Genomic DNA, 24,233 nt, shown 5'->3' with positions numbered 1-24,233 from the left:
AAGTAGCAAGAAATAGTGTCTCATTGTACTTTCACCATGGGCAGTAGCCTCTTTTTTGTGTAATTTAGTGCCCATGACAATGATGGATTATTAGCATCGCCTAGACCGTGGTGGAGTGGGCCTCTGTTCACATGTTCCTCAGATGACACTGGCCTTGGGTCTTTGTCCTGACCCAACTGTCCCTGCTGCTATTCTGGTCTGAGAGCCCTCCAGCAGTTCCTCAGCATTGTCTTCTCATTCTTGGTCGGTTCTGAAAGTGTCCCTTGTTCGTGTTCAGCGCCTCCATTCCATGTTTGAGGGATTAAATATGTCCTTCTCCTGACCTTCGGTCCCAGATTACTTAGGCCAGTGCCCCTCTCTTTGGCTGCTAGCTGTGGGATTGTGCTGTCTGTCTTCAGAGAGCAGACTTCTCTAAGATGGGCAGGTCTGTTTGAACTGTACAGCTGCATTTGAAAGGAAATGCAGGGAGCCGGAGCCAGGCTTCATTCTGAGTGGTAGACCTCGGAGGCACACCGTTGCTCTGTTTTGCTGCTTCAAGGCTGAGAATGACCTTGGGCAGTAAAAAAGAGATGATTGCCCCTATTACTTGCCTTTGAGGGTGTTTCCCCCTTCTGACAGCATTTTAACTTTTAAAGGCATTGTTAATGGTAACATATAGCCCCAGGTTTATTACTCAGCTTTTTTTGTAGTCCTCGTAATTTCTGGAAGTTACTTGTGTTCTCAATCTAATGCTGTGTACTAAGTGGCTAGTAGCTTAGGCTTTTTTTCAGCTAACAGTCAGCCACCTCTAACTTTCAGTCTTATCCTTATAACCAGACCCAGAGAAGGGATTTTTTTAGCTAATACTGAAATCTGTGGAGTGCTGCTTCATCTACGGTTAGTAGAAAATATGCTTTTGAGTTAGATTTTTCTGGTGGTTAGAATTGATGTGTACTGGCTAGAGGTAAGATGGCCTGCCGTGGCCCAGCACGGACTACATTGAGCTTGCCCAGATGGGAGTCAAATCCTTGGCCATATCTAAGCTATGCCTTCATAAGCTGAGCTAACTGGAGAGCACCTTGTAGCTGCAGCTGACTCCTTTGTCAGGTATTAGAGAAGACAGTTAACGCACTCTGCTGTGCATACATGTCTGAATCCTAGGAGCACCTGGACTTTATAGTAGAAAGGTACACTCCCCTTCAATTCTGATATGCTCCCTGTAGAGTGAAGGTCTTTGTGGAATAGAAATACCTTAGGCTTCTGCCTAGTAAGTTGAGGTTCCCAGCACTTTAGTTTCTCTGAGACTAAAGTATGCCGAGGTGAAAAATCTTCTCACATTTTTGGTTCTGTCTGGAATTTGGTGGTTGGTATTCTGTTAACATTCCTCATCTAGTTACAAGTCATGCCAGCCACCAGTCTTCCCATGTCCTTCCCTTTCAACTCAGACGTGTAACAGCACTACCCTTGTGTAGTTTTTTCCAAGAATTAGAACTGGCTGCACCTATCAAACTTGTGATGTGGGCAGCAAGGCTGAGACCAGAGCTGGTGGCTGGCTGCCTGGCCTGCTTTTTTCTGGCCCTCTTGGAAACTGGATCCAGCAAGAAGCTGTGGGTAGCCTTCCTGCCTGAATCTAGTCATCAGTCACCACACGCTGCACATTCTTTCACAGACCATTAGCTGCATGTGCGAGTATAATGTTGTTACTGTTTGGGAGATGTTTGCTAGATCCAACAGGAAATCAGTCCTTCCCTTGTTTACCTAAACTGCCATGCCAAAATATAATGCTCCCTCTGCCTAATGAAGGAGATGAAGGAGTTGAGAAGAGACAAGGTAGAGGAGAAGGAAGAAAGCACTTCTTTGTGTTCTTAGAGGATACCCCAGAGCTTCTGACTTCCTATGGAGGGGGTAGCTGTTGTGATGTGGGAGGGGAGTACTTTTGTAAATCGGCCCCATCTGCTACCCTTCCTTTTGGCTTTGCAGCCTCAGTTATAAACGTTTACAATCCTTGGACTTCACCTGCTTGCCTCCTGCCTTTCATTGGAAAGGTTAAGTCCAACCCATGTTTCAGCATTGAGCCTGGGGAGGGAATTGGGAAGCAGACCGAAGGCTGCTATCTGATCAGAGAAATGTAGGGGGCTGTTGTGAGTACTATGTGGGCCCCACACATCCTAGCCACCAGCTCAGCGGGTGGGCCAAGGGGTAGAGCTACTGTGCTGGGAACTGCAAAGAATCATAGCTGGTCTTATCTTTGTAGCAGTCCATAGTGAGCAACCTTTATTGGCATTAGGATGTCAGACCTGTAAGGATCATCTTTTAAGTTGTCTAAGTGGAATAAAAATTAAGAATCATGTCCAAGAAGATCATGGGATTTTAGTATGAGTAAGAGCATATCACAGCCACATCAAGCAGGGAGGGGGACTTTCCTAGGTTTAGTCCTTAACTAAATGAAATGTCCCCCTCTGACTTATCCCTAGTCTCCTGTCCTCCACTCTACCAGACCTGTCTTATTCCTACAGACATGAGTGGCTTGTTTGACCGATGTTCTTTCCATTGCAAAAACTTATTTACTGCAAAGTTCACTCCAGAAACTTGGTTGAGACCTGAAATTTAGGCCAGTCCTGAGAAGCACAGTGATATTGAGGGAGACTGGATTGCCTGCCAGGTACATGGCATGTATTTTTCCTTGGCAGAGGCCCTAGCAGGGGCTGGAGTCCATATTACCCCAGCAGTCTTTCTGCTTGGCCTTCTCTTGCTGCTCTGCAGGAAGGCCCATCTGGCCACTTCTGTGAATCTTGCCCCTTCTCAAGCACTCAGTAACTGGTGGTATTGGCCCATCAGGACATAAGGGGATGCCTGAGGCCTAAGCTTCCATGGATATTAGAAACACCCATATGTGTGGTAGGATAAAGGTAAGGGAATTAAAGAACAGACTCTTAGAGAGTATGACAGGTGAGTTCTAAATGAGGACAGATCAAGCAAGGTACTGAATTCACCAACTTCTCTGTCAGTTGCGACTTTGACACAAGTTGTATTGCTTTGAGCTCCTTGCAGGGAGCTAACCCCACCGCCTGTGTATTTTGGTCTTTTGTCTTCTACTCCTCCAAGACATTTGCAAAGCACCATTTAAATGGGGGACTGGGCCACAGTCCATCCCTAAGGAGCTGATTGCTCCTGAACCAGGAACTCTGGGGCAAGATCCAGGAAAGACTGGGTCTCCTTATGGAAGAGGAGCTCAGTTGAGCAAAGCCTGGAGGCCACAGTCCATAGACCAAAGACCTTGAGGGGACAGGTCCAGAGCCATCCTGAGGGAGCAGTACCATCCTGGTTTGGTGAATTGCCATCAAAAGGCTTCCTGAGCAGGTTCTTGGTGCCCCTTGGCACTGGCCCCTTTCCCTCTGAGCTAGGGCTCTGTGAAGGGCATGGCTCCAATAAGCTGAGGTATCTGGTGTGTGGGCAGCAGCTGGGAGTGTGCAGTGATGGCTTCAGATGAGGTTGTTCCTGAGGCGCTGCTCCTGCTCCAGGAAGAGCTCTGCATTGGCTCGGTATGAATCTCCTGTGGGCCAAAGGGAAACAAGTAAGTAGCCAACCCCACCATGGTCTCATCCCTTCCCAGACAACTTCCCAAACACACAGATCCATTCTGCCCAGCTCATCTTTTACCTCAGGTCAGTCAAGGGCACAGAGCCCAGTCCGTTCTATAGAGATAAACCCAAGAGGTATGCAGTTTCAGGGGTGTCAGGAAGAATAGGCTATTGAGTGGGAAGGGTTGTGCTGGTTACTCTCCTTTGCCCCCTCTCCAGATTTATTCTATACCCTCCTTTGTCCTCTCTGTGCCCTGGAGAACTGGCCCCTAGAGATTGTCTCACCCTGGCTCCCTCATCCTCTGGTTTCTGGTTGATTTAGGTCAGTGGAAACAATAGCAAGAGATGATAGGGTGGAAGGAGAGAGCAATTGGGGTATTTCTTCCCCTGTTCTGGCAGTAATGGTCTCCTAGGACACCTTTTGCCCCTTGAAGCCTAAAAGGTGGAAAGCTTTCCACTCTTGCTTATCCCTGGATATCTCACACGCCTTGTTTCCTTAGTCTTACACCTCTGTAAGTAGTCCTTTCATTACATAACCTTGGACTCTCATCCCAGTGTGCTGTCTGTTTTCTGTAAGGACCCTCACAGGGGTCAGCACTGCATTATTTTTCTTTCCCTTCTCACTGTCCTGGATCCCTTGCAGCCTGCTGCCAGCATTATGGAGGATCTGCTGTCTCCCTGTGTGCAGCCTCAGATCCCATTTCCTGATTCTTCTTGCATTTCTCTCATTGAATGGCAGCAAAATGTACTCAGTCTGACAAACTTGAAACCTTAGATTATTTCTTCCTCCTCTTCCCATCTGTCTTCCATCTGCTGCCAGAGTTATCTCTTGAAAGCATAAATCTGATCTTTTTGTCCCCCTTGACTGAAATTTGTCGGTGGTTCCCAGAAGTCCACAGGATAGCAAGAACCATCATAACCCTCCCTGCAAAAAGCATGAGTGGGTTTGAAGTACAGAGCCCTGTTTTACAAAAGAGAAAACTTCTGATGTTGAGATTTCCTCCCTGTCTCACAGCTAGAAAGCGGTGGATTTGGATTTGGAACCCAGTGAAGCCTCCTGGAGCCACATCCTGTGCTCCTCCTACTCCTCGCTTCTCTGCCTCTGCCCCTCCTCTGAAACCCAGCCCAAACATCACTTCCTCTGGAAGACCTGTGCTAGCCTCTAGGTTGTTGCTTTCTCTCTGCGTGCTCAGCATTTAGTTCATACCGGTCTGGGGTACTCAGCAGTATTGGGGTTATCCATTTGCATGTCTACTTACTCTAGACACTGAGCTCCCCAGCTTAATCCCATTTATGTTCCTAGTGCCTGGCACGGTGTTCAGCACAGAAGTAGTTCTTAATAAATGTTTGTTGACTGAGGGGACGGGTCTGCCCTGCCCCACCCCACATATGTAAGTGTGAGTGTGAACATGCACATCCCATAGCAAATCCAAGCATTTTCACACTTGAAGATAGAGGAATCGTGACCTTTCTTTATAAGTAAGTAGAGCAACCGCCTCATCACCCTGCCTTCCCACCCCCCGCCACTGGATCGTTGCTTCTTCCTTTGATACTGCCAATCCTGCAAGAAGGTCTTCCTGCAAGCAGTCGTCACAGCTGGAGATAGGAACAGAGACCTGGGGGACTCCTACTTGTGCCTGTGAGGCAGTCAGCTTAGGATGGAGGCAGCTAAGAAAGACCATATGAAAAGGAGAGGAAAATTAACAGACTGGAAAAGGAAAATCCTGACATGGCTTGAAGTAAGGGGAAGGATTCCAGGACAGATGCCAGACTGAGTCTACAATGCAAACAGCTTTAAGGACAAAGAGGGATGTAGAAGTAGGTATCAGGTGAGGCTGACTGGCTGACCAGTTTGTTCTAGAACTCTGCCTGTGAAGATGTCAAAGGAAATTCATCTCTGTTCCATTCCTAGCCTTTTACACACATTCAGATCACACACAGCGGTACATTTGGAGTCTTCCAGCCCCCCCGAGCCCACAGCGGGCTGGCCCCACAGTGGCTTGCAGTTACCTGTGTGGCAGTTGTGCAGCCAGACTCGTTGCCCATCATACTTGCAGCGGCACCGCATCATGTTGTTGGAGAAATCGGACTCTGCCACCTCGTTTTTGGGGTTCACAACTACCTGGAGTAAGAGAAGGGGACAACTGAAAACAGGCAGTTGGCTTTGGAGCGAGCTGATAGTGACTAATAATCCTTTACATTTCATGTAGACTTGTACAGTGTGTCTATATTCTTTGCTTCATTAATCCTCACAGTCACCCCCAGAAGGTAGAAATCAATGTCCCTATTTGCAGGTGGGGACTGAAGTCACAACTGACAATTGTCACGACTCAAACCTAGGTCCTCTGGATCCTGATTTGGTGTTCTTTCCCCTGTACCAAACATAGCTCCTTCAAGCGATAGACCTGTTGGATGAAACTCCTCCTTTGTTTGACCTTGGTAGCTTTGCGGACATCTGGAGGAAATGGAGTCCCTGTGAGGAATCCCCACAAGCCCCCTTACCTGGAAGATATAATCCCCAGGGCCCACGTCTGTGATGTCCACCCACTGGCAATCAATGTCATGTCGGTAGGTGTCCCAGCAGCCAACTGTCACTCCCTGTTCCCCAAAGTTGGCACACGCATAGCGCCGCTGCAGTCCTGCAAGGAAGGGTGCTGACAATTACTGAGGCGCCGAGTAGGTACTAGGGACCAAGCACTCTGCTACGTCTTTCATATATTTATCAGGTAATCCTCACACCAGCCTTACCAGTTACATGCAATCAGATTAGGGACCTGAGGTTCAGTTAAATAACTTGCCTGAGTATCAGAGCCAGAATTCCTACTAACGATGAATCCGGCATTGTAGCAAACCCCGTCTGTGACAGAGATCGTTACTTTGGATGCTCTAATGGAAATCCCTGTTTGCCTAGGAAATGTGGTTGGAAGATTCCAGCCCTGCTGTGCTAATACATTTGTCCATCCATGCAACCCTCTGAAGAGCCAGTGTTTACCATGCCATTGCCAAGGGCTAGGAACTGTGGGTATGCAGATGAGAATGAGACAATCCATCCCCTCAGAGAACTTGGCAGAGATAAAACAGGTCTACAACTGTTACCCAAAATAGAAAGTGTTAAGCATTTTAAAACTGGCACAAAGTATGTTGGGAATGCAGAGAAAGCAGAGACCTTATACCTAAGATTTCAGAAGGTAAAAAATTGATCTCTTTGAATTGCCTTGAGTGCTGGCTGTTGTCAGGCCAGAGTCTCCAGGTGCCTGAGACTGTTGAGCAAGACAGGGGAACCTGACCCCAAAGGGGCCAAGGAATATAACACGAGGAGGCTATGCTGACAGGAAACCACGTACCTGTGGGGCAGTTTGTGTCCTCTAGACAGAAGCTGGCCTTGTGCCCTTCAGCCACCTTGGAGCCATTAAGAGTGAGTAGGTCATAGTGGGTGAAGACCTCAATGCTGTGGTAGTGCCTGCAGAAGGAGCAGAGCTGTCAGCTTCGCAACAATGAGAGAGGGTCCTCTCTGGAGGAGTTGGCAGGGAAGACCGAGGCACTAGGCCCCATCATTACCCAGAGAGGAACGTCATAATAGCAGGGCGTGCCCTTCTCCCTTCCAAACCCAAGATTAGTATGACCCATGGCCTGCTCTTCTGGCACCCCTGCCAGGCAGCAAGGCACAGCTGCCCCCATCACCTAGGGTCTTAACCCAGGTGAGGAGAGGTAACGCTCTGCCCTGGTAGCCTCCCGCAGGTTGGTGCCTGGCTGCAAGGCCTGAACCAGATGTGGAAGAAGGGGCACTTCTAGGGACCAGCCTAGGAGCCGAGCTGCTGAGGAGGGCGCTTCCCCTGCTCCCTGTCAGCCTGGGACCAAATTGCTACCGTTGTTTCCTATCCTGTAATGACAACTCTGTTCATGCTACAGGGAAAGGTGCTTATTATCTCAGGCAAGGCCCAGTCCCAAAGTCGCTGCCCATTCCTCTCAGCTTCCCCCACCCACGGCTGTGTCTTGAAAGAAAAAACACATTTTTCCATTCTGCCTTTGTCACAGGCATTGTTTCTCCTGTCTGGGCTGGAGATGTCTGGCAGGAAAGAATGCTCATTGTTCCCTTTTGGTACCAGTGTTCATGCTATTCTTTGGGGACCTTGCTTTGCTGCTGCAGAAACTAGCAAGCTTTTTCTGCAGAGCCAGCATCCTGGATGTATTTTGGGACTCCAGGCTTCTAGGAGTCCTCAATTTACCTGGCTTTTCCAACATAGAAAAGTTGTCCAATATCATTTTAACAGAGACCAGCTCTGCTGGCAGTGACTGCTCTGTTGGATATCACTGTGGGAAATGGAGGAATGGACTCCACGAGCACCATCAACATGGTCCATCCTGGGCAGGTGAGGGAGTGATGGAGATGGCAGGTTGATCTCCTGGGATTCTCTATTGCCTCCCGGAGGCAAGGCCAGTAAGGCAGCTAGGAAGGAAGGCTCTCACCCAGCACACACAGCCCTCCTCGGAAACTTTGCCTGGGGCCAAGGAAAGACCAGACTGGTTTGGTCCCTGGACCCTGTTTTTTGTCCCTCTAGAACCAAGGCAGGAGCAGGCACTAACCTGTGGCACTGGTGCCAAATCCAGCCATGGCGTCCTGTCTTGGGACGAAAGTCAGCCCGGCCCAGGTTGTGGATCTGTGAGGAGAAGCGCAACAGGCGCCGGTGTCCGTAGGGCCACTCCATGCGGTCAGCGGACTGGGAGAGGCAGTTCTCCTCGTGCGCACAGTACAGTAGGCTGAGCGGGCGGTCCTCCAAGTAGGCTGTCTCCTGCACTAGTTGGGCGTTCATCACGAGGTCTGGAGCACCTGGGTCACAGGAAGCATGGCAGGGATGCAAAAGGTAGAAGACAGCTGTGTTTGCTCTCTGGCCAGGAGTCCAGACTTGCCCCCAGACCAAGCTCTTTTGGAGCACCCCAGAAGAGGAGGGCGGTTTATGAGCCAGAAGACATGAGTTCTAATCATAAGGAACGATCTGTTGCCTTAACCCGGGAGGCAGCTAAAGTGTCACAGTTAAGCTTGCTGGCATTGGAGCCAAGCCGCCTGGCTTCATGTCTTGGCTTAATTTCTGACTGCATCAACTAGCTCTGTGACTTGCTTAGCCTTTTTGTCTCTCATTTTCCTCATCTTTAAGATGGGGATGATGATAATATTAATGTGATCATACCTGTAACATGCTTAGATCATTATCTGGCCTGATGTAAGCATGCAATTGATGTAAGCTAGTATTTCTTTTGTAAAGTGGTTCTCAGCCTCTAAGTGCCATTGTGGAGCCTGCCTCTGTAAGCTCTGCTAATGTCTAACTTGGTTACCTCAGCTCAGTCACTCTCTCTCCCTGGGCCTCAGTTCCTTCAGTGTAAGGCAGGGGAGGAGCTGGGAGGGAGAGCTGGAAGAGTGATCTCCGAGCCTGCTCCTGAGCTCTGCCGTTCTAGTCCATTCTGCTGCAGTTTCTAGGCCTGTGCTTCCTCCAAGTTTCCTGTTCTAACCTGATTGTGATCATGGGCATTCATACCAGGGTATCCTGTGCATTCTCTGAGGCATCATGGACTCTTGGTGTTTCTCTGCATAAAAATCCAACATGCTGGAGCCTGTGTCTCAACAGGCTGCTCAGTGCCTCTCCCATTCCCTTCCTGTGACGGGCTCTTACCCTCCTCAGAAGCCACATGCCTCCTCTACCATTGCTAGCCCGCGTGTGTCAGCATGGAAATGTAGAGATCTGCAGCTGTTGCCATGTAACATCAAGAGAGAGAAGTTGCCCATTCTCAATGCTTGTTGGTGCAAAAACAGGGTGACAGTACAGACTTGTGGCAGAGGCATCATGGGTGAGTGAGCCTGAGTGCTGACAACAGTGAGGTGAGGACCCTGGTTGACTTCAGTGGATGGGCACTGAGGGTGGGAGCAGGGCTTGGCTGGTTTGCTGTATGATGCCTGTACTATCACCAAATGCTCTCGAAATTCCTGTGGTATGTTTTGGAGAGAGCCAGGGTGTGCCAACCGACAAACCCTAGAGTTCCTGTGGAAAAGGAGAGCTTTCAGAGGGAATGAGAAGAACAGAGAATGAAGGAAAGAAAGACATGAGAAAAACCACAGAGGAGAAATAGGGATGGCCAGAGAGGGGGCAGGACGGCTCTCTGCTCAGCCATTGTGAAGCGTCAAATTCGTTTAAGAGGAGAGCTGCCACTCCAGGCAGTAGAACAGGGAAGGGTACATGGCTCCCAGGAGGCAGAGCAGGCCCCCAGTGTGCTGTGAGCCTTGGTGCTGGGAAGGCCCACCTGATGCCCCGTTACCCTACAGGTGTGCTGTAAGGGCCCTGTGCTCTTCCAAGGTGCACTGGACAGAGAGGAAGCCCTAAAGCTTGCTGACAAAGGTTAAGGATGTCTTGGCATTGAGGCTTGGCTGGGAAGAAGGTCAAGTGGCTACTAGGCTTGGTGCTAGCCTGCAGCCTTTGGACGAGATATAGTTATCTTGGCACAGACCTGGTTGGCAGATGTCAAACAGATGCTGCTGTCCCAAGAATCTGGGTTTGTGGGGCAGACCGATGCCTCAAAGTGGTCTTGTTCTAAAGCCTTTGGGGAAAATCCCACAGCTCAGGAGAACACACAGCAGAGCCTTATGCCCCATGTGTCCTCACACTTATAACCCTTTACAACAGCCTTCAAACTCTTTTCTTACTAAAACCACAGTAAAAAATAATGTATTTTATGTTGTGACCTTGTACATACATTCATAATTCCAAGAAAAAAATACTACCCGTACTGAATGTAACACGTTCTGTTGTTTTCTATTCTGTTTCTTTTTTTTTTTTTAACTATTGGTCATGACATGAAAATTGAAAAACACTGTTGTACAGCCTTGTGTTTTCACATATTCCCTGGTTTAATTCTCACAATAACTCTGTGAGATAGGCAGGGCAGGGTTTGCATCCCCCTGTGACACACACAGCTGGAAGGGCAGAGCTGGTCCTCCAAGTCCTGCCCTCCTTCTCCTCCTCCCCATCAGCCTTGGAGCTGGGACCAGTACTTGGGGCCCTCCCTGAGGACAGGAGGTATAGGTTTGCCAAATTGGGGGAGCCCATGCTTGCCTGTCCCCAGGCCCTGTGGGCCTCCCGTTACTCACTGTCTGTGCAGGAGACTCCGGCTGAGAAGCGCCCTGTGCCATGGGAGCAGTGCACCGGCCCATGCCTTTGACACTGCTGCAGGGCCAGCTCTGTGCCTGAGCAGCGCACCCCACTCATCACCACTTCTCCGGCCCCTGGCGTCCCCTGCCAGTACCAGGTGTCCTAAGGAAACAGCCAATGTCACCCAGTTAGGGCTGAGAGGAGCCTTTGGAGTCATCTCCCCTGACCCCCAGCTGAAGCTAGGACCCCATCAGACCACCCCCACCAGGCTGTGCCCAGCCTAGGCCTGAAAAGCTGTAGTGATGGGATAGTCCATGCCAATTTGGACCCCTGTGATATTAGAAATTTCTTCCATGTATTGAGGCCAAAGTCTGCTGCCTGTGGCCTCTACCACTGGCCCTGCCCCCTCACTCTCCCATAATTTGAAGAGGATGCTCCTGTTCCCTTCCTGTCCACCCAGGTGGCCTGTCCCATTTCCCCAGCTGTTCCTCATAAAGCCCCAGATGGTCGGCTGCACCCACAGTTGAGCCCAGTTCTCCAGGTGAGGTGTGCCAGCATTGCCCGGCAGGCTAGTACAAGCTCAGTTGAAGAGGTTTCTCCATCGCACCCATGCCCAAGGCCTCTTGATGTTGTTTCCTTGATATCTTTTGAGTCCATCCACTTATTCCCCAGGACTGCCGCTAGCCTGGCCCCAGCCAGAATCATTCTCACCTTGGCCACTACAACAGTGTTTTCCTGTATTCACATTAGTCTCCATCCCAACTACCAAACAGCAAGAAGAAATCTTTTAAAAATCTGGATTGCAGCCTTTGAACGGTCTTGCCGCTGCCCTCCTTCTCCACCCTCACACTTCACACCACTTGCCCTTGATAGCCACACTCCACCTTTGGTCCCTGATTTCCTCAACTGAATCAAGTTTCCTTTGGCCACAGGGTTTTTGCATGGGCTGTTTCTTCCTCTGCCCATCTCATCTGGCTAACTTCAATTCATCTTTCCCATAGACACAATTATGTGCCTGTCGTGTGAACGTTTTATTAATGACTGCCTCCCTCACTTGAGTGACTCCTTGGTGAGACAGGAACTATGTCTTTTGTTCACCACAGTATCCTCAGCACCTAGCATTATACTGGCCCATAGTTTCACTCAATAATTAATTGTTGAATGAATGAATGAAGGGTTAGCAGCTTTAGCACAGGAAGTTTTGGATCAAGACAGAGACCTACCTTGATGGCGTGGTTGGCAAAACCCAGGCCAAGCTGTCGGCAGGCCACCATGGCTTCAGTGAGCCCCCAGTGGTCACTGCACACGGACCCCCAGCGTCGGACCCCGTTCACCTCCACCTGCACCTCCACCACACCCTCTGCAGGGCTGCGCCCACCAGCCAAGCGCACCTGCAATGGTCAGAGATGTGTGAGGAGCGGGGCGGCCTTAGGAGGGGAGAGCTCAGGACTGCCAGCCCTGAGACCTGCCCAGGCCAGTTCACCGTGTGGCCCTGGAGACAAACCCTTCTCTGAGTTTTTCCCCTTCTCTGTAACTCGAGGGCATTTACTAGATAGTCTCTAACGCCGCTGCCCGCTAGAGAAATCTGACTCTATGTGCCTGCACCCGGGGCCCCTGCTCCGGTACTCGCCATCCTCCTCCTGAAATCATCCCATTTACATGACCTTAGGAGACAGTTAACACCATTTCATGAAAGAGAGAACCAAGTTCAGAAACATGAGTGACTTGCCCACAGTCCACGGTAGCACGACACTTGAACTCTGACCATCCCATGCAGCCTCTCCAATGCCACACTGCCCATTACTGACAGTCCTGTGGTCCCCTGCCCCAGGGACCTTCTTTCTCAACTTCACAGGGGACCCAAGAGGGTGTGGTGGGGGAGTGCATCCACCTGAAGTGTCCCTTTGCCTTCTGACATCTCTGGAGGCCAGCACCTGGCCCTGGGGGATGTGGGCCAGGCCAGGGGAGACTCAGAGGGAGGACAGGGCTTTCCAGGCTGGCTCCGAGGGACAGCAGAAGTGCCAGCTGCCTCTCATGAATCCCTCCCCACTGGCTCAAGGCTGTGTCCTAGGGCTATCTCAGGGCTCCCCCAGCCCCCAGTGTGAGGCCATGCGCAGACCTGAGCTCACCTGATTCTGGAAGCCCATGTTAGGGATGTTGCACCTGACAGCAGCATCATTCTCATGTTGGCAACCATTCTTGGACCCTTCCAGGGAGGGGCAGTCACTTAAGGTTCGTTCATATCCTCTGCAGCGCACCTCACTCAGGTGGATGGGCCCCAGCCCTACAGGGAGAGGGAGAGAGGTGCCATGTTATGCTCCACTTCTGTAGCCCCACACCTGTGGCTTCCTCTCCCCAGAGGGGGGATCTTCTGACCTGGGCTCTGGCACCCCAGAGCCACCAAAAGATGGACCAGTGGCACATCCAAGCCCTCCCACCCCACCCCAGGCCTCCTCACTCACCTTGGCCCAGCCGTGCCCCAAAGAGGACCTCTCGAGCAGAGCCGAAGCCAAGCTCACGACACACAACACTGGCGGAGATGAGGTTCCACCCATGGTCACAGACTGTACCCCACTGGCGGTTCATGAGCACTTCCACCCGGCCCTCGCCCACCTGGGCCCCAGAGCGGAGGCGCACCCTCGTCTCCTGCTGGGAGAAAATCACCTTCAGGGAGGGCTGAGGAGGGGGCAGGGGCTGAGCCACTGCAGAGGGAGCTCAGGCAGGGCCCCATCCAGCTGGGCAGAGCCAATGACTGGAGTTCCAGTCCCATCTCTGACTGCTGATAGCTATTACCTTGAATAAACCATTTTCCTCAATCTCCCTTTCTTCAATGACCAAGAACCGCGACAGTAATAACAGTAATAACCAATTCCAGCTCTAATGAAAGTCTTAGGAGTTGAGGTCCCTGGGCTTCACAACCCTCCTACTCTAGGCCAGTCACTCCCTCTCCGCCTGCCCTGGCTTCTTTGTTCTTTGGGGTTGAACTAGATCAGCTGTTCCCAAAGAGATCTGTGGGATGATTTTAAAGACGTGCAGGGACGTGGTGTTAATTAAACTGATTTACGCAGTGGGGAAGTTATTTCCATTTGCATTCTCTTCCATTCCTTCCTGTTTCATGGAGGAGACCATCTCACTGCGGTGCCGCCATGTCCACACCCCCTCACCAGCACCTGCTCGTTCGTTTTTATAACAAAGGGCCAGGCTCACGTGCAGTACCTTCTCCCCTCAGAGGGATGTAGATACAATGTAATTACTGTTTTTATAGTTACCTTCTATTCATGACCAGTGATGTCAGCTTTCTATTTATGGCAGGGTTATAAATGGTTCCTTTCAAATAAATTCCAAGATTCTACCATTCTGTGATTCGCTGTCCTCCTCCCAGTCTGAACTGATGCCTCCTGGATAGGGGTGCTTCCTCCCTCCTCTCCTGCCTGTCTTGAGGAGCGCCCCCCCAACTGGGTAGGGTCCCGCTGAGAGGGGGCCTGTGCCTCCAGGCCGGGGTGCAGGCCCCTGGAGACCCACCTCTGCCTGGGCCTCCTTGCGCCTGGGCTTTGCCTTCAGAGGGCGGAAGCGGGGCCCTGCTACACAGCTGACCACAGCGTGCATGCCACCTGGGCAGGCTGGCTGCAGCTTGCCCTTTGCTGGTGCCACCTGCACCTGGCAGTTGGCCATGTGGGGCTCTGTCCCCAGGCAGTTGACCCGATGGATCCAGAAGGAATTCTTCTTTGTCAGGCTCTGCAGCCTGGAAGACAAGGGAGACTGAGGGTGGGGGAGGGTTTGAGGGAAGCACTCAGGACTCGGGAGACCAAGGCACTGGGGAAGGGAAGGGAGGGGAGGGGGGTGCCACTCCTTACCTGGACGTGGGATCCTTCATCTTCGAATTCCAGACTTTCCTGTGGTGGGAGGAAACAGGTAGGGAGTGGAGTGGGTGCAGAAGTCCCGCCCTTTGCCACCCTGGCTCTTCATAGTTGTCCTTGAGTTTGCACCAGACTTCACAGTTTGTAAACTCATTCACAAATCTTATTTCAATGCTGTGCTTCACAGCAGCCCTGACAGGGCGGCCACCTCACAGATAACAATGGTCTCCATTTTATAGGGAAGGAAAGGAGGGCATAGCAAGGTCCCTTGACTAGCCCCAAACTACGGTCTCTTCTGCACTGGGCTGCCCCCGGGCAGGCAGCTCCAAGCTCACCCTCTCTCAGTCCAGATGAAGGGGAACCTTTAGGGAGCGCCCCAAGGGAAGGGGCCCAGGGGGAAGGTCCTTTGGGGACAGGTGGAAGTTGAAAGCCTTGCTGGCAGGAGCTGCCTACCCAGAGACACGACCTATAGGGACAGGCGGCTGTGATGAGGGCTGCCCTCCTCATGGGTGATGGGCAAGTCAGCCAGGTGCAGGTGTGCAATTACCAGGCGGTGGGGAATCAGGGGCCTGCCATCCCCGTTGTCCCCAAGGACAGAGCCACGTGGCTGGCCTTAGGGACCAGGGTCATCTAAGTCCAGGACACAGGAAAGAGCAACTAAAACTGATTAGAGGTGGGCGAGGGCAGATGACTCAGATGTCCTTTGGGAGGCTTCTCCCTTGATGAGAAACATCCATGGTTTTCACTGACACAGAGCTGGTACAACTGTGACTGGCCATCATTTACAGGCTGATGCAATCTTCTGACAGTTCTGTCACGTTTCCGACAATATTTTTATATTGCCTTTCCCAAATGCCGCCCTACCCCACTCCTTGCTTACATGCAATGCAGTCAAAGCCTGGCTTGGGTCAGAGTTGAGGAAATTCACTGGGGCAGAGTTGAGATGATTCCCTGGGGACTGGAAAATTGAGGCCCAGATGCCCTATGGATGCCCCACAGCTAGTTACTGGCAGAGCTGAGACCAGAACTCAGGCCATCTATCCTTGTGGGCACCGCTGTAAATATCTTCAGTAAAGTCTAGCTTTTTAATCAGGGTCACAGGTTTACATTCAATTGTTTTCATTTTGGGAGCATTCTGTACTATAGTCAATTCTTTTTAGATGATTGGCAAGCGCAATGTTTATATTCTGACTGTTTCTAGGTATTTCCCAGGATCTTGAAGTTCATCCTCACTCTCTTAATTATTCTCAGGGACCTGTAACCCAGGGAATCCAGGCACATTCCTCAGTTGCGCCTGTTTCCCTCCCAATCCAGACACACTGAATGTCGTGCCATACACACCCACCCTGCCAATCTCACTGAGCTCTGCAGGGTCCACCTGTCACACACACATGTCACACACACACATGCACACGTGCATACACACAATCACTGCCCCACAGCCCTGCCTCCCCCAGGTCCTCCCGCTTAGCCATCCTCCTACCTGTAGTAGTGGCTGTCGACAGGCGCGTCACTGGGGAAGCCCAGCATCCCGCACACCACCCTGCTGTTGTTCCTGGTCCAGCCCTGGTCACACACCTGCCGCCAGTGGCCCTCGTACCTCACCTCCAAGGCTCCCTCGGTGATGGGGCTACGTCGTTTGGCACTGGCAAGGATGGGCTTGAGCCGCACCTCCTCCAGCCGCTGGCCCTGCAGGGTACACCATCACTGTGGGCCCCAGGATTCCTGCCTCTGCTGAGCCCACTGCTGGTCTTCATGTGGGAAAGCTGGGGCTCAGAGCGCTTAGAGATCACCCCCCCCACCAAGCCCCCTCATTGGACAGGCCAGGAAACTGAGGCCCAGAGACGGGGAGAGATTCACTGAAGACCGAAGTGTGAGCATGAGGCAGAAGCTCAGTTTGTTTAGGGTCCTTTCCTTAACTCTGGAGAGAACCAGGCAGATCTGTGCCTTCCCTGGGGTCAGGATGGGAGCCCTTGGAGTTAGGGAGGCTTCCCTCGAGCATAGAGGGGCCTTCTTCATGCCACCCTGGGGAGAGCTGAGGATGGACCTCAGGCCAGGTACTTCAGGATCCTTTGGCCCACGAGACCCCCCTACTCTAGCCCTGGGGTGACTTAGACCAGTGCAGAGCTGCCCATCCTGGCCCACTGCATTTAGTGGGCCAGGGCCAGCTGTCCTCAGGCTGGGGCTGCCTGGCAGCAGAGGGTGGGAGCCAGAGACCTGCCCTGCCTGCTCCTGTTGTTTGGCTTGGGCTGTTTTTAGCTTGGGGTTGTTTGTGCCGGGAAGAGGCAGCAATTGTGGCTAGGCCTTGTGGGTGAGGCAGCCCCTTGTCCCCCTGCTGTCTCCTTTATTGGGAGCAGCTTCAGTGATTTCCAGCAGGCCCAGCCTATGATTCCCTGGTTTGCCCTGCCTCAAGTTGGGCCCTCTGTCCGCGCACCTGCTCCAGGCCACCAACAGGAGTCGGGGCCCAGGGATGCTTCTCAGCCCACACTCTGCTCCCTTTCCCCTCCCTCCTCCTCCAGGTTCATCCCCTGGAGGCTCTCTATCCCCTGACCCAACTCTCAGCTCAGGCCAGGGCCTGAACAGCCTCCTCACCTGGGGCCCGAGGGCATTGGAGACCTTTTCAGAAAGATAGCCTCGCTGGCGCTGGCGATGGCACACTACCCCAACGTCCTCCGAGTGGCTGCAGTCACTGACGCCCCAGCCATTAGACCCGCACTGGTCCAGGGAGCTCTCTGTGCCCACACAGCGCACATTGTCCAGCCAGATTGGTCCTGTAGGGGAGGGGATGGGTGATGCTCAGGGACGGACCTGGAGAGGCAAGTCATAAGCTCTGCCTCCTGGATAGGACCCCACAGTTAGCAACTTTCCCCTTCCAAACCCTGAGTGGAAAGTCGGGGTTGGAGAGAGGAGTTGGTTCTCCTGGGATCTTGGCATCTACAACCCTGCCTGCTGCCTCCTCTTGGCATCAGGTCCTGTAGCAACTGTTTTTGGAAAGTGCCAGATAGGTCTTGTAATTAGACCTACGTGTTCACCCATTCATCCATCCATTCATTCACTCAACAATGCTTGGTGAGCACCTACTGTGTGTTAATTGCTATGTTCAAGGAACTTACAGTTGAGTGGTGGTGATGGTGGTGACCTCATTGCAAGCAAGAATGGGAGTGTTGAAGCAGGGATCATTTGTAGCTGGGGCACTCAGGAAGTGCCTCATGGAAGAGATAATTTGAGATGGGTATTAAAAGATGGGCGAGAGGGGTGAGCTGGGTGGTGTAGTGGTTAAGTTTGCATGCTCCACTTCAGTGGCCCAGGGTTTGCAGGTTTGGATCCTGAGTGTGAACCTACGCACTACTCATCAAGCCATGCTGAGATGGCATCCCACATACAAAATAGAGGAAGATTGGCATAGATGTTAGCTCAGTGACAGTCTTCCTCAAGCAACAAGAGGGAGATTAACAACAGGTGTTAGCTCAGGGCCAATCTTCCTCACCAAAAAAAAAAAAGATGGACAAGAGTCTGATGTATTCTGTTGAGCCTCAGTGAGCCCACTCCCTGAGAGAAGCCCACTGCTATCTCCTCACCATCCTGCTGGGCAGCACCCAGCACTCACCTTTCCCTGGGCCATACTTGGCACTGTGGGCCCAGGTCAAGGCAGACTCAAAGCCCAGTTGGCGGCAGGCCACCGTGGCCTCCTGGAGAGCGAAGTTGTCATCACACACGCTGCCCCACTGGCCCTGGTGCAGCACCTCCAGGCGGCCCTCCGCTGGCCTGCCCTCTGGGCCCACCAGCCGTAGCTTCATGGCGACCAGTGACTGTGGCCTGCTGGGAGGGGCCTGGCCCAGCAGCAGGAGCAGGAAGAGGGTGGCTGGTGGGGACCACATCATGGCAACTTCAAGGGCAACTGGAGCTCAGGCACCTGGAGAATGAGTGAACGTGACAGTGATCACTACCACTACCCTGACCTCAGGCTTCTTCTGCTGGCAGAGACAAAGGATGGCAGGGCCCTTGCAAGTGCATGTGTGTGTGTGTGACTGTGCATGTGTGTGTGGGGGCACTGACTGAGTCTGGGCTCTGAGATTAGTCGATCTGGTTCAAACCCACCATTCATTGGCCATGAGACCTTGAGGAAGTTTAAGATTAACCTTACTGAGTCTCGATCTCATCTGTAGCGTGGGAATCATAAATAAAATCCTTGTCTCACAGTGTCGTTGTGAGTGTTAAAACACTGCATGTAAAGTGCTTAGCACAAGTCTACCACGTGGTAAGCGCTCAACAAATGGCTATTCCTGATACAGTCTTACATGTAGGAAGAGGGGGTGGCCTACCCTTTGAGGCATAGGAGAGCCCCCAGGGGTGCCCTCAGGTCCAGAACATCTAGCCCAGGGGCATGGCCCTCCTGGTGTTCCCAGCACTGTGGCCTCCCTCCCCATGGAAGGCACACAGAATGCTGGAGCGGAAACAGCCATTTGCTGGGAGTCTAGGCCTCTGCTGCTCATTTGCCGTGTGGCTGGGGCAAGTCTCACACCTCGAGGTCCTGATCTCTTATTTCCAAAGTGAGGAGTTTGAAGCAAATACTGTCTAATTGAATCTCCTCCAGCCTGGGTGGTGTGTGATATCCTCGGGCTGTGCTCTAGGTCCATCGGGGGCAGGATTCGTACTCCGATTCAACCAACGTGTTTGGAATGCTTGCTTCAGGCCATTAGTAGGCCGGTACTGGGACACAGACCTGAAGACATGGAGCATTACTCCCTGCCTTCATGAAGCTCGGAGACGACGAATCAGGGAAGGCTCTCAGAGAAGGGACACTCAGCCCGGGCCTTGTCAGATGAAGAATTCGCCCCAGTGAGAAAAGGGCACTCCAGGTAGAGAACAGAGGGGCAAAGGAGGAAAGAGGCAAAGAGCTGAGTCTGTGTAAGAGCAGGAAATGCCCTCTCTCAACCCCCTCCTGCAGTACTGGGGGCTGGGAGGGCAGAGGACCAAGGCCTGTGCACCGTGCAGGGGGTTTGTCCTTCATCCTGGAGGAAGTGAGGGGCCACTGGAGGGTTTAAGCAGTGACCATACACCAGAGAGAGGGCTCCTGTCTCCAGGGCTCTTTGGGTCCTTAAACGCAATGAGGTTGGGGGCTGGTCCTCTCTCCCTGGTGCATTAGCAGCCTTGGTCCTGGGAGCATGGAGGAGAGAGTCATAGCTGGTTAAAGCTGTCTGTAGCCACCAATGCTGAAGCTCCTCCATGCCAGGATCTGCTGCCGATGGGGAGCTTAGCCCAGCCTGGAACAGTGGATGGAGAAAGTTGGGTCCTTGACTCCCTCTTCAGTGCTTGAGTCTTAAGAGAGCTCGTTCTGGGGAGACCTCCCTCTTCCATGGCCACTGCTGCCCTTGAGGGATTGTGTAGCTGGTCAGCAGGGAGGGTCTCACGGGGCCTCCTGCCACTCCCTTCCCCACGGGCTGGGTCTGGCTGAGAATCACTCCTTATTCCCTCCTGCACCCAGCCCCACCCCCTTCAGCCACCAATCCTCCTGCTTGGGCGGGCCCAGGGCTGGGTGGAGTGGGCTCCCAGAAGTGCACTAGATGAGCTCAGGAATGAAGCTCCATGGGCACGAGGGCTTCACGTTGTGCCCCCAGCACCCAGAATAGTGCCAGGCATGTAGGTGGCACCCAGCAAATACCCGCAGTTGCATGGATGAAGGTGGCATAGTACAGTGCTTAAGTGTACAGACTGAGAGTCAGACCGCCTGGGTTCACATCCCCCCTCTGCTAATTAGTTTCTGGGTGGTCTTAGGCAAGTGATTTAATTTCTCAGTGCCACAGTTTCCCCATCTGTAAATGGGGACAATAATAGCACCTACCTTAGAGGATTCTTGTGAAGATTAAATGAGTGAATACATGTTAAACCCTCTCAGTTGACAGTTAACTATCAACAGTAACTGTAACAGCTACTATAGAACGATTGGTCTAGGTTTCAGCCACTCTTCGGATAAAGAAGGAATGGAGGTCACATCCTAGTTCAACAGCAAGTCCCCGGGACCCCTCTTTGCGACATTCTCCAGCTTTGCCTCTTTTCTCTCTGAGCCCTGGTTCTCTTCTCTCCACTTCTGGAGACTGGGTGTTGCTTCCTCCCCATTCTCCCTGCCGAAGTTTCTTCCCACCCTGAGCCCTCCTGCGTTTCCTTTCCAGACTTAAACACTGTTTTCTTCACCTCCCTCCCCACTGAGGAGCCTATGGGGGCTCCCAGCTGGCTGTCACCATCAGCAGAGTGCTCTCTACTGCTTGGGATATCCCCATGCCCTCCTCCGTGTGCCACAGGGACAACTAGGGACTGAGCCAAACCCGTCACTGTGGTTAGGGACCTTCCCGAGATGACTAGAGAGGATGGGAAGGATTGGGCCTAGGGCCCACCAGCTGTTGGGACCCAGTGGTCACATTGGGTCTGGCTAAGAGACAACCCTGCCCCCTGCCCCCAGGAGTCAGGAGGCTCCTCATTCTGCCACCAAGTTGTTATGTGACTTGAATCAGGTGCTGCCTCTCTCTGAGACTCAGGTGCAACACCTCTGAAATGAGCACTATCTGTGACATGCTCCAATGGGCCATGGGGTGGGCCAGGCAGGTCTGCTGTCGGGCTGTGGCTGACATCCCCACAGCACTGAGGAGGTCTTATTAGATGCTGTGGACAGTCCTGGGCCAACCGACTGCCTCCCCTCCAAGGGGCCTCCCTGGAGGCAGGGGTGGGCTTCTGCGGCAGGACCCTGGGGCCAGAGCAGGGCAGCTCCCTTCCATGAAGGCTGCCCAAGAGCTGGATGGGCGGTAGGAGGAGCCGAGAGTCAGGTCCAGGGAGAGCCACTCTCCCCAGCCGTCCGCCCAGTGCAGCTCTCTTTAGAGCTTTTGCTCACACCAAACTCCTCTCCTCACATTCCTCAAACAGATCCTTCAATTCCCAGACTCCAAGCCTTCGCCCTCACTGTTCCTTCTACCCAGAGTACCCTCTCCCTCTATCTCAATTGTGAAAGTCCTCCACATCTTTCAACACCCAGCTCTAACGCTGCCCCTCCATTAATCCCTCCCACACCCCACCTTCCAAGCCCTTGGTGTGTTCATTTCCTGTCTCCACACCAGTTTCCAGCGTCTCCTCATAACTGTTCTCCCAAAGCCGAGCACAGAGAAGAGGCCCAGGCTGAGAAGAAAACTGCCTTTTCCCGAGTGAAGGAGACGAGGACAGGGTGAGGGGAGAGAAGGTTGGAGTGGGGGAAGGGCAGTTAATAATAATAATTATTATTATTATATATTTAAAAATATATATTGAATTCTTATCTCCACTTTACAAATGAGATGATGAGGCCCAGAGAAGCTAAGTAACTTGCCCCCCACCCAGGATTCAAACCCAGACAGCCTGCTCCAGAAGCCAGGCTCTCAACCATGAGAGAGATGGAAGTTGGAGGAGGAGGGGGAAGAAGGAAGGGAGGCAGGGAGATGAATGAAATTCCACCCTATTGCTGGTTGATTTATGACCCAGCCATGAAGTGAGGGCACTGGGGTGGGTGCCAGCATTGAGTGCAACCAAGTGACAGATCCAGGACCTGCCAACTTGAAGCAGAGAAGCACCTGCTCCAGGTGTTACCAGGGTACTCTGGCACCTGGCCTGACCTGGCCCCCCGAGAGGGGGGGCTGCAAATGCCCAAGGGTATTCAGGAGAGGACATCGGGGTGCTGTCCTGCTGGGCACCAGCTTCAGGATCACTTGAAGCCCCTTCTCTCTAGCTCTTTGGAGATGGGTCAGGGCTTCCCCTCACCCTAATACCCTCCCTGGGGCCACTGATTATAAGCAGAGGCAGCAAACGGGCTCTGAGCTCTACCTGTCCTGCCATCGAACATGTAGAGGTTGAAGCCCTCTGCCCACCTCCATCCTCTGCCCTCTCCCATACCCCCAGCATAATCAGCTCGGCTCTGTTTAGTTGGAGAGCCTGGCTGCACCCTCTTTGTCCCCCAAGTCACAGGAGTGACATCTGGGCAGGCAGAGAAATGGTTACACTTGGAGTGCTCACAAACAAGACACGCAGACACCCCGAGGCCAGGGCGCACCACCCTGGGCAGGCCTTGGGCCAAGCTCCCCAACTTGGTCCCTTCCACTGGAAGCAGGTTGGTGAGCGACTAGAGGGCTAGGTTAACTGTCCGTGGGACCCCCATCCCTCCCAGTCCCCAGCCTTCAAGGACTCTCAGAGGCTTGCAGACCCACAGAGAGACAGAAGTCAGACAGACAGGACAGCAAGAGACAGACCCAGGGCCTGAGGCCAGGCGGGGGCTCACCAGCTGGAGCGCAGGCGGTCGGGGGCTGGGACCGGGTTGCCGAGGCCAAGCAGCGGTAAGCGGCCTCCTGGGGAGCCCGGGGCCCTTTTATCCGGCGGCGGCCAGCGGGCGCCCCCCACCTAGCGGGCCGGGAGGAGGCCCCGCAGGCCCCGCCCCCGGGCGGACCTGGCCGAGGCGGGCGCCCCGCCCGGCCTTCCCTTCGGTCCCGCGCCCCCGTGGGACGGGTGCCAGGGCGGCCGCCCCCCCGCCCCTCGCAGCCCCGCAGACCGCCGGGGTCCGCCGCCCGCGGCCCGGGAAGTCTCTGGGTCGCGAAGTTGCGGGGGGTCGAGGCGGGGCAGCTGTTTTCCGTGGAAGAAACTGGCGCCTGCAGCAGGAGGGCCCGTGGGAGGATCAGAGTTCCCGGAGAGCCTGGCGGCCAGGCGCCAGCGGGCTGCGTTTGCCTGGAGCGCCGCTGCGGCCTCGTGAGTCCCTGTCTGAGGCGCAGTTTCCTCCTCTGCAAAATCGGGTTACATGCCCCCCGGAGAGTTGACCTGGGGATTACATTACTGAATCGCGGAAGGTGCCAGTGCCACAGCGCAGCGCCCTTCACGGGAAGCGCCTCCCTGCCCGGGGGCCCCAATCCCACGGGCTGGGTTACCTAGCACAGCGCAGACTCCCTTCCGGGAGCGAGCAGGGGGCGGAGGGGGGCTCGGTTCAATTGAGGTCGGGTTGGTGTGGTGCAGGTGTCTTCTCTTTAGGGCAACAGGGGTCCTCTCCATTGCCCTGGTCCCTCCAAGTTCGCTGAGTACTATGTGGGTGAGAGGCCTCTGTTCTGCCCATTGTACAGTTGGAAACACTCAGACTCAGGAGACACGACTTGCCTCCCCAGGTAATAACCGGTAAATGGAGAACTTCGATCCTCTGCCGCAACCCCTTACGGAGTGAATGAGGCAGTCCTGGCCCTTCACAGGCTCATGGGGGGAGGGGGCGTGTGGAGGGTGGAGTGGGGGAGACTGTGGAATAAAACAAAGTAGAAAAGGCTGAAAGACTGGAACCCCATCAGCTAAGTTGGGCACCCAGGTGCCTGAATCCCAGCCCCTTTCCTCCAGATTCTTTCCCGCAGTCCTGGTCCCTCCCAGTGCCTCAGTACTCCTGTCTGTAAAATGGGCAGAGTTCCAGCCTGCCAGCTTCCTCCCTAGGCCCAGATCAGTACAGCCTGGTTCCCCCTCTTCCTCCCACCTTGCCTGAGTGTCTTCCAAAGGCTCATTCATTCACAAACCGTTATTGATTTTCTCCTACATGCTAGACAGGGTGCTGGAGTGCTAGACACTGCAGGGGGTGGCTGGGAGGGGGGCCTTCCCAGTCTGCTGGGGGAGGCAAACGTGTAAACAGACGCTGCCACGAGGCA

At 53.3% G+C, this 24,233-nt stretch overlaps 1 protein-coding gene across 2 annotated transcripts; it reads right to left on the bottom strand.

The window, feature by feature from the left end:
• Nucleotides 1-1,321: 1,321 nt before the first annotated feature.
• On the bottom strand, nt 1,322-22,981 carry LOXL4 (lysyl oxidase like 4). Of its 2 annotated transcripts, none has more exons than XM_014866018.3 (15): nt 22,847-22,981; nt 18,161-18,466; nt 17,146-17,324; nt 16,037-16,242; nt 14,551-14,589; nt 14,219-14,438; nt 13,159-13,342; nt 12,826-12,980; nt 11,920-12,087; nt 10,696-10,858; nt 8,145-8,388; nt 6,905-7,020; nt 6,063-6,199; nt 5,571-5,682; nt 1,322-3,532 (listed from the first exon to the last, which is right to left on the bottom strand). In XM_014866018.3, the coding sequence occupies exons 2-15, from the start codon at nt 18,432-18,434 to the stop codon at nt 3,462-3,464; spliced, it is 2,268 nt and encodes a 755-aa protein (XP_014721504.3). In that variant the 5' UTR covers nt 18,435-18,466; nt 22,847-22,981; the 3' UTR covers nt 1,322-3,461. The 2 variants fall into 2 exon arrangements, with proteins under 2 accessions (XP_014721504.3, XP_044608833.2); XM_044752898.2 differs by having other exon boundaries at nt 2,230-3,532; nt 13,159-13,345.
• Nucleotides 22,982-24,233: the final 1,252 nt, after the last annotated feature.

This window comes from Equus asinus, chromosome 2, assembly GCF_041296235.1.
Source record: "Equus asinus isolate D_3611 breed Donkey chromosome 2, EquAss-T2T_v2, whole genome shotgun sequence".
In the NCBI taxonomy this organism is placed as follows: Eukaryota; Metazoa; Chordata; class Mammalia; order Perissodactyla; family Equidae; genus Equus; species Equus asinus.
The sequence above is the reverse complement of the archived record's forward strand: the minus strand, read 5'-3'. Positions and strand labels throughout refer to the sequence as shown.

Bases quoted from the DNA above. Each gene is read 5' to 3' on its own strand.
- LOXL4 (XM_044752898.2), bottom strand. From the start codon at position 18,434: ATGATGTGGTCCCCACCAGCCACCCTCTTCCTGCTCCTGCTGCTGGGC. The intron at 10,859-11,919 runs GTAGGTCTCTGT...CTGTTTCCTTAG, and splicing joins TTGCCAACCACGCCATCAAG to GACACCTGGTACTGGCAGGG. The intron at 3,533-5,570 runs GTAACTGCAAGC...TTTGGCCCACAG, and splicing joins GCTGCACAACTGCCACACAG to GAGATTCATACCGAGCCAAT.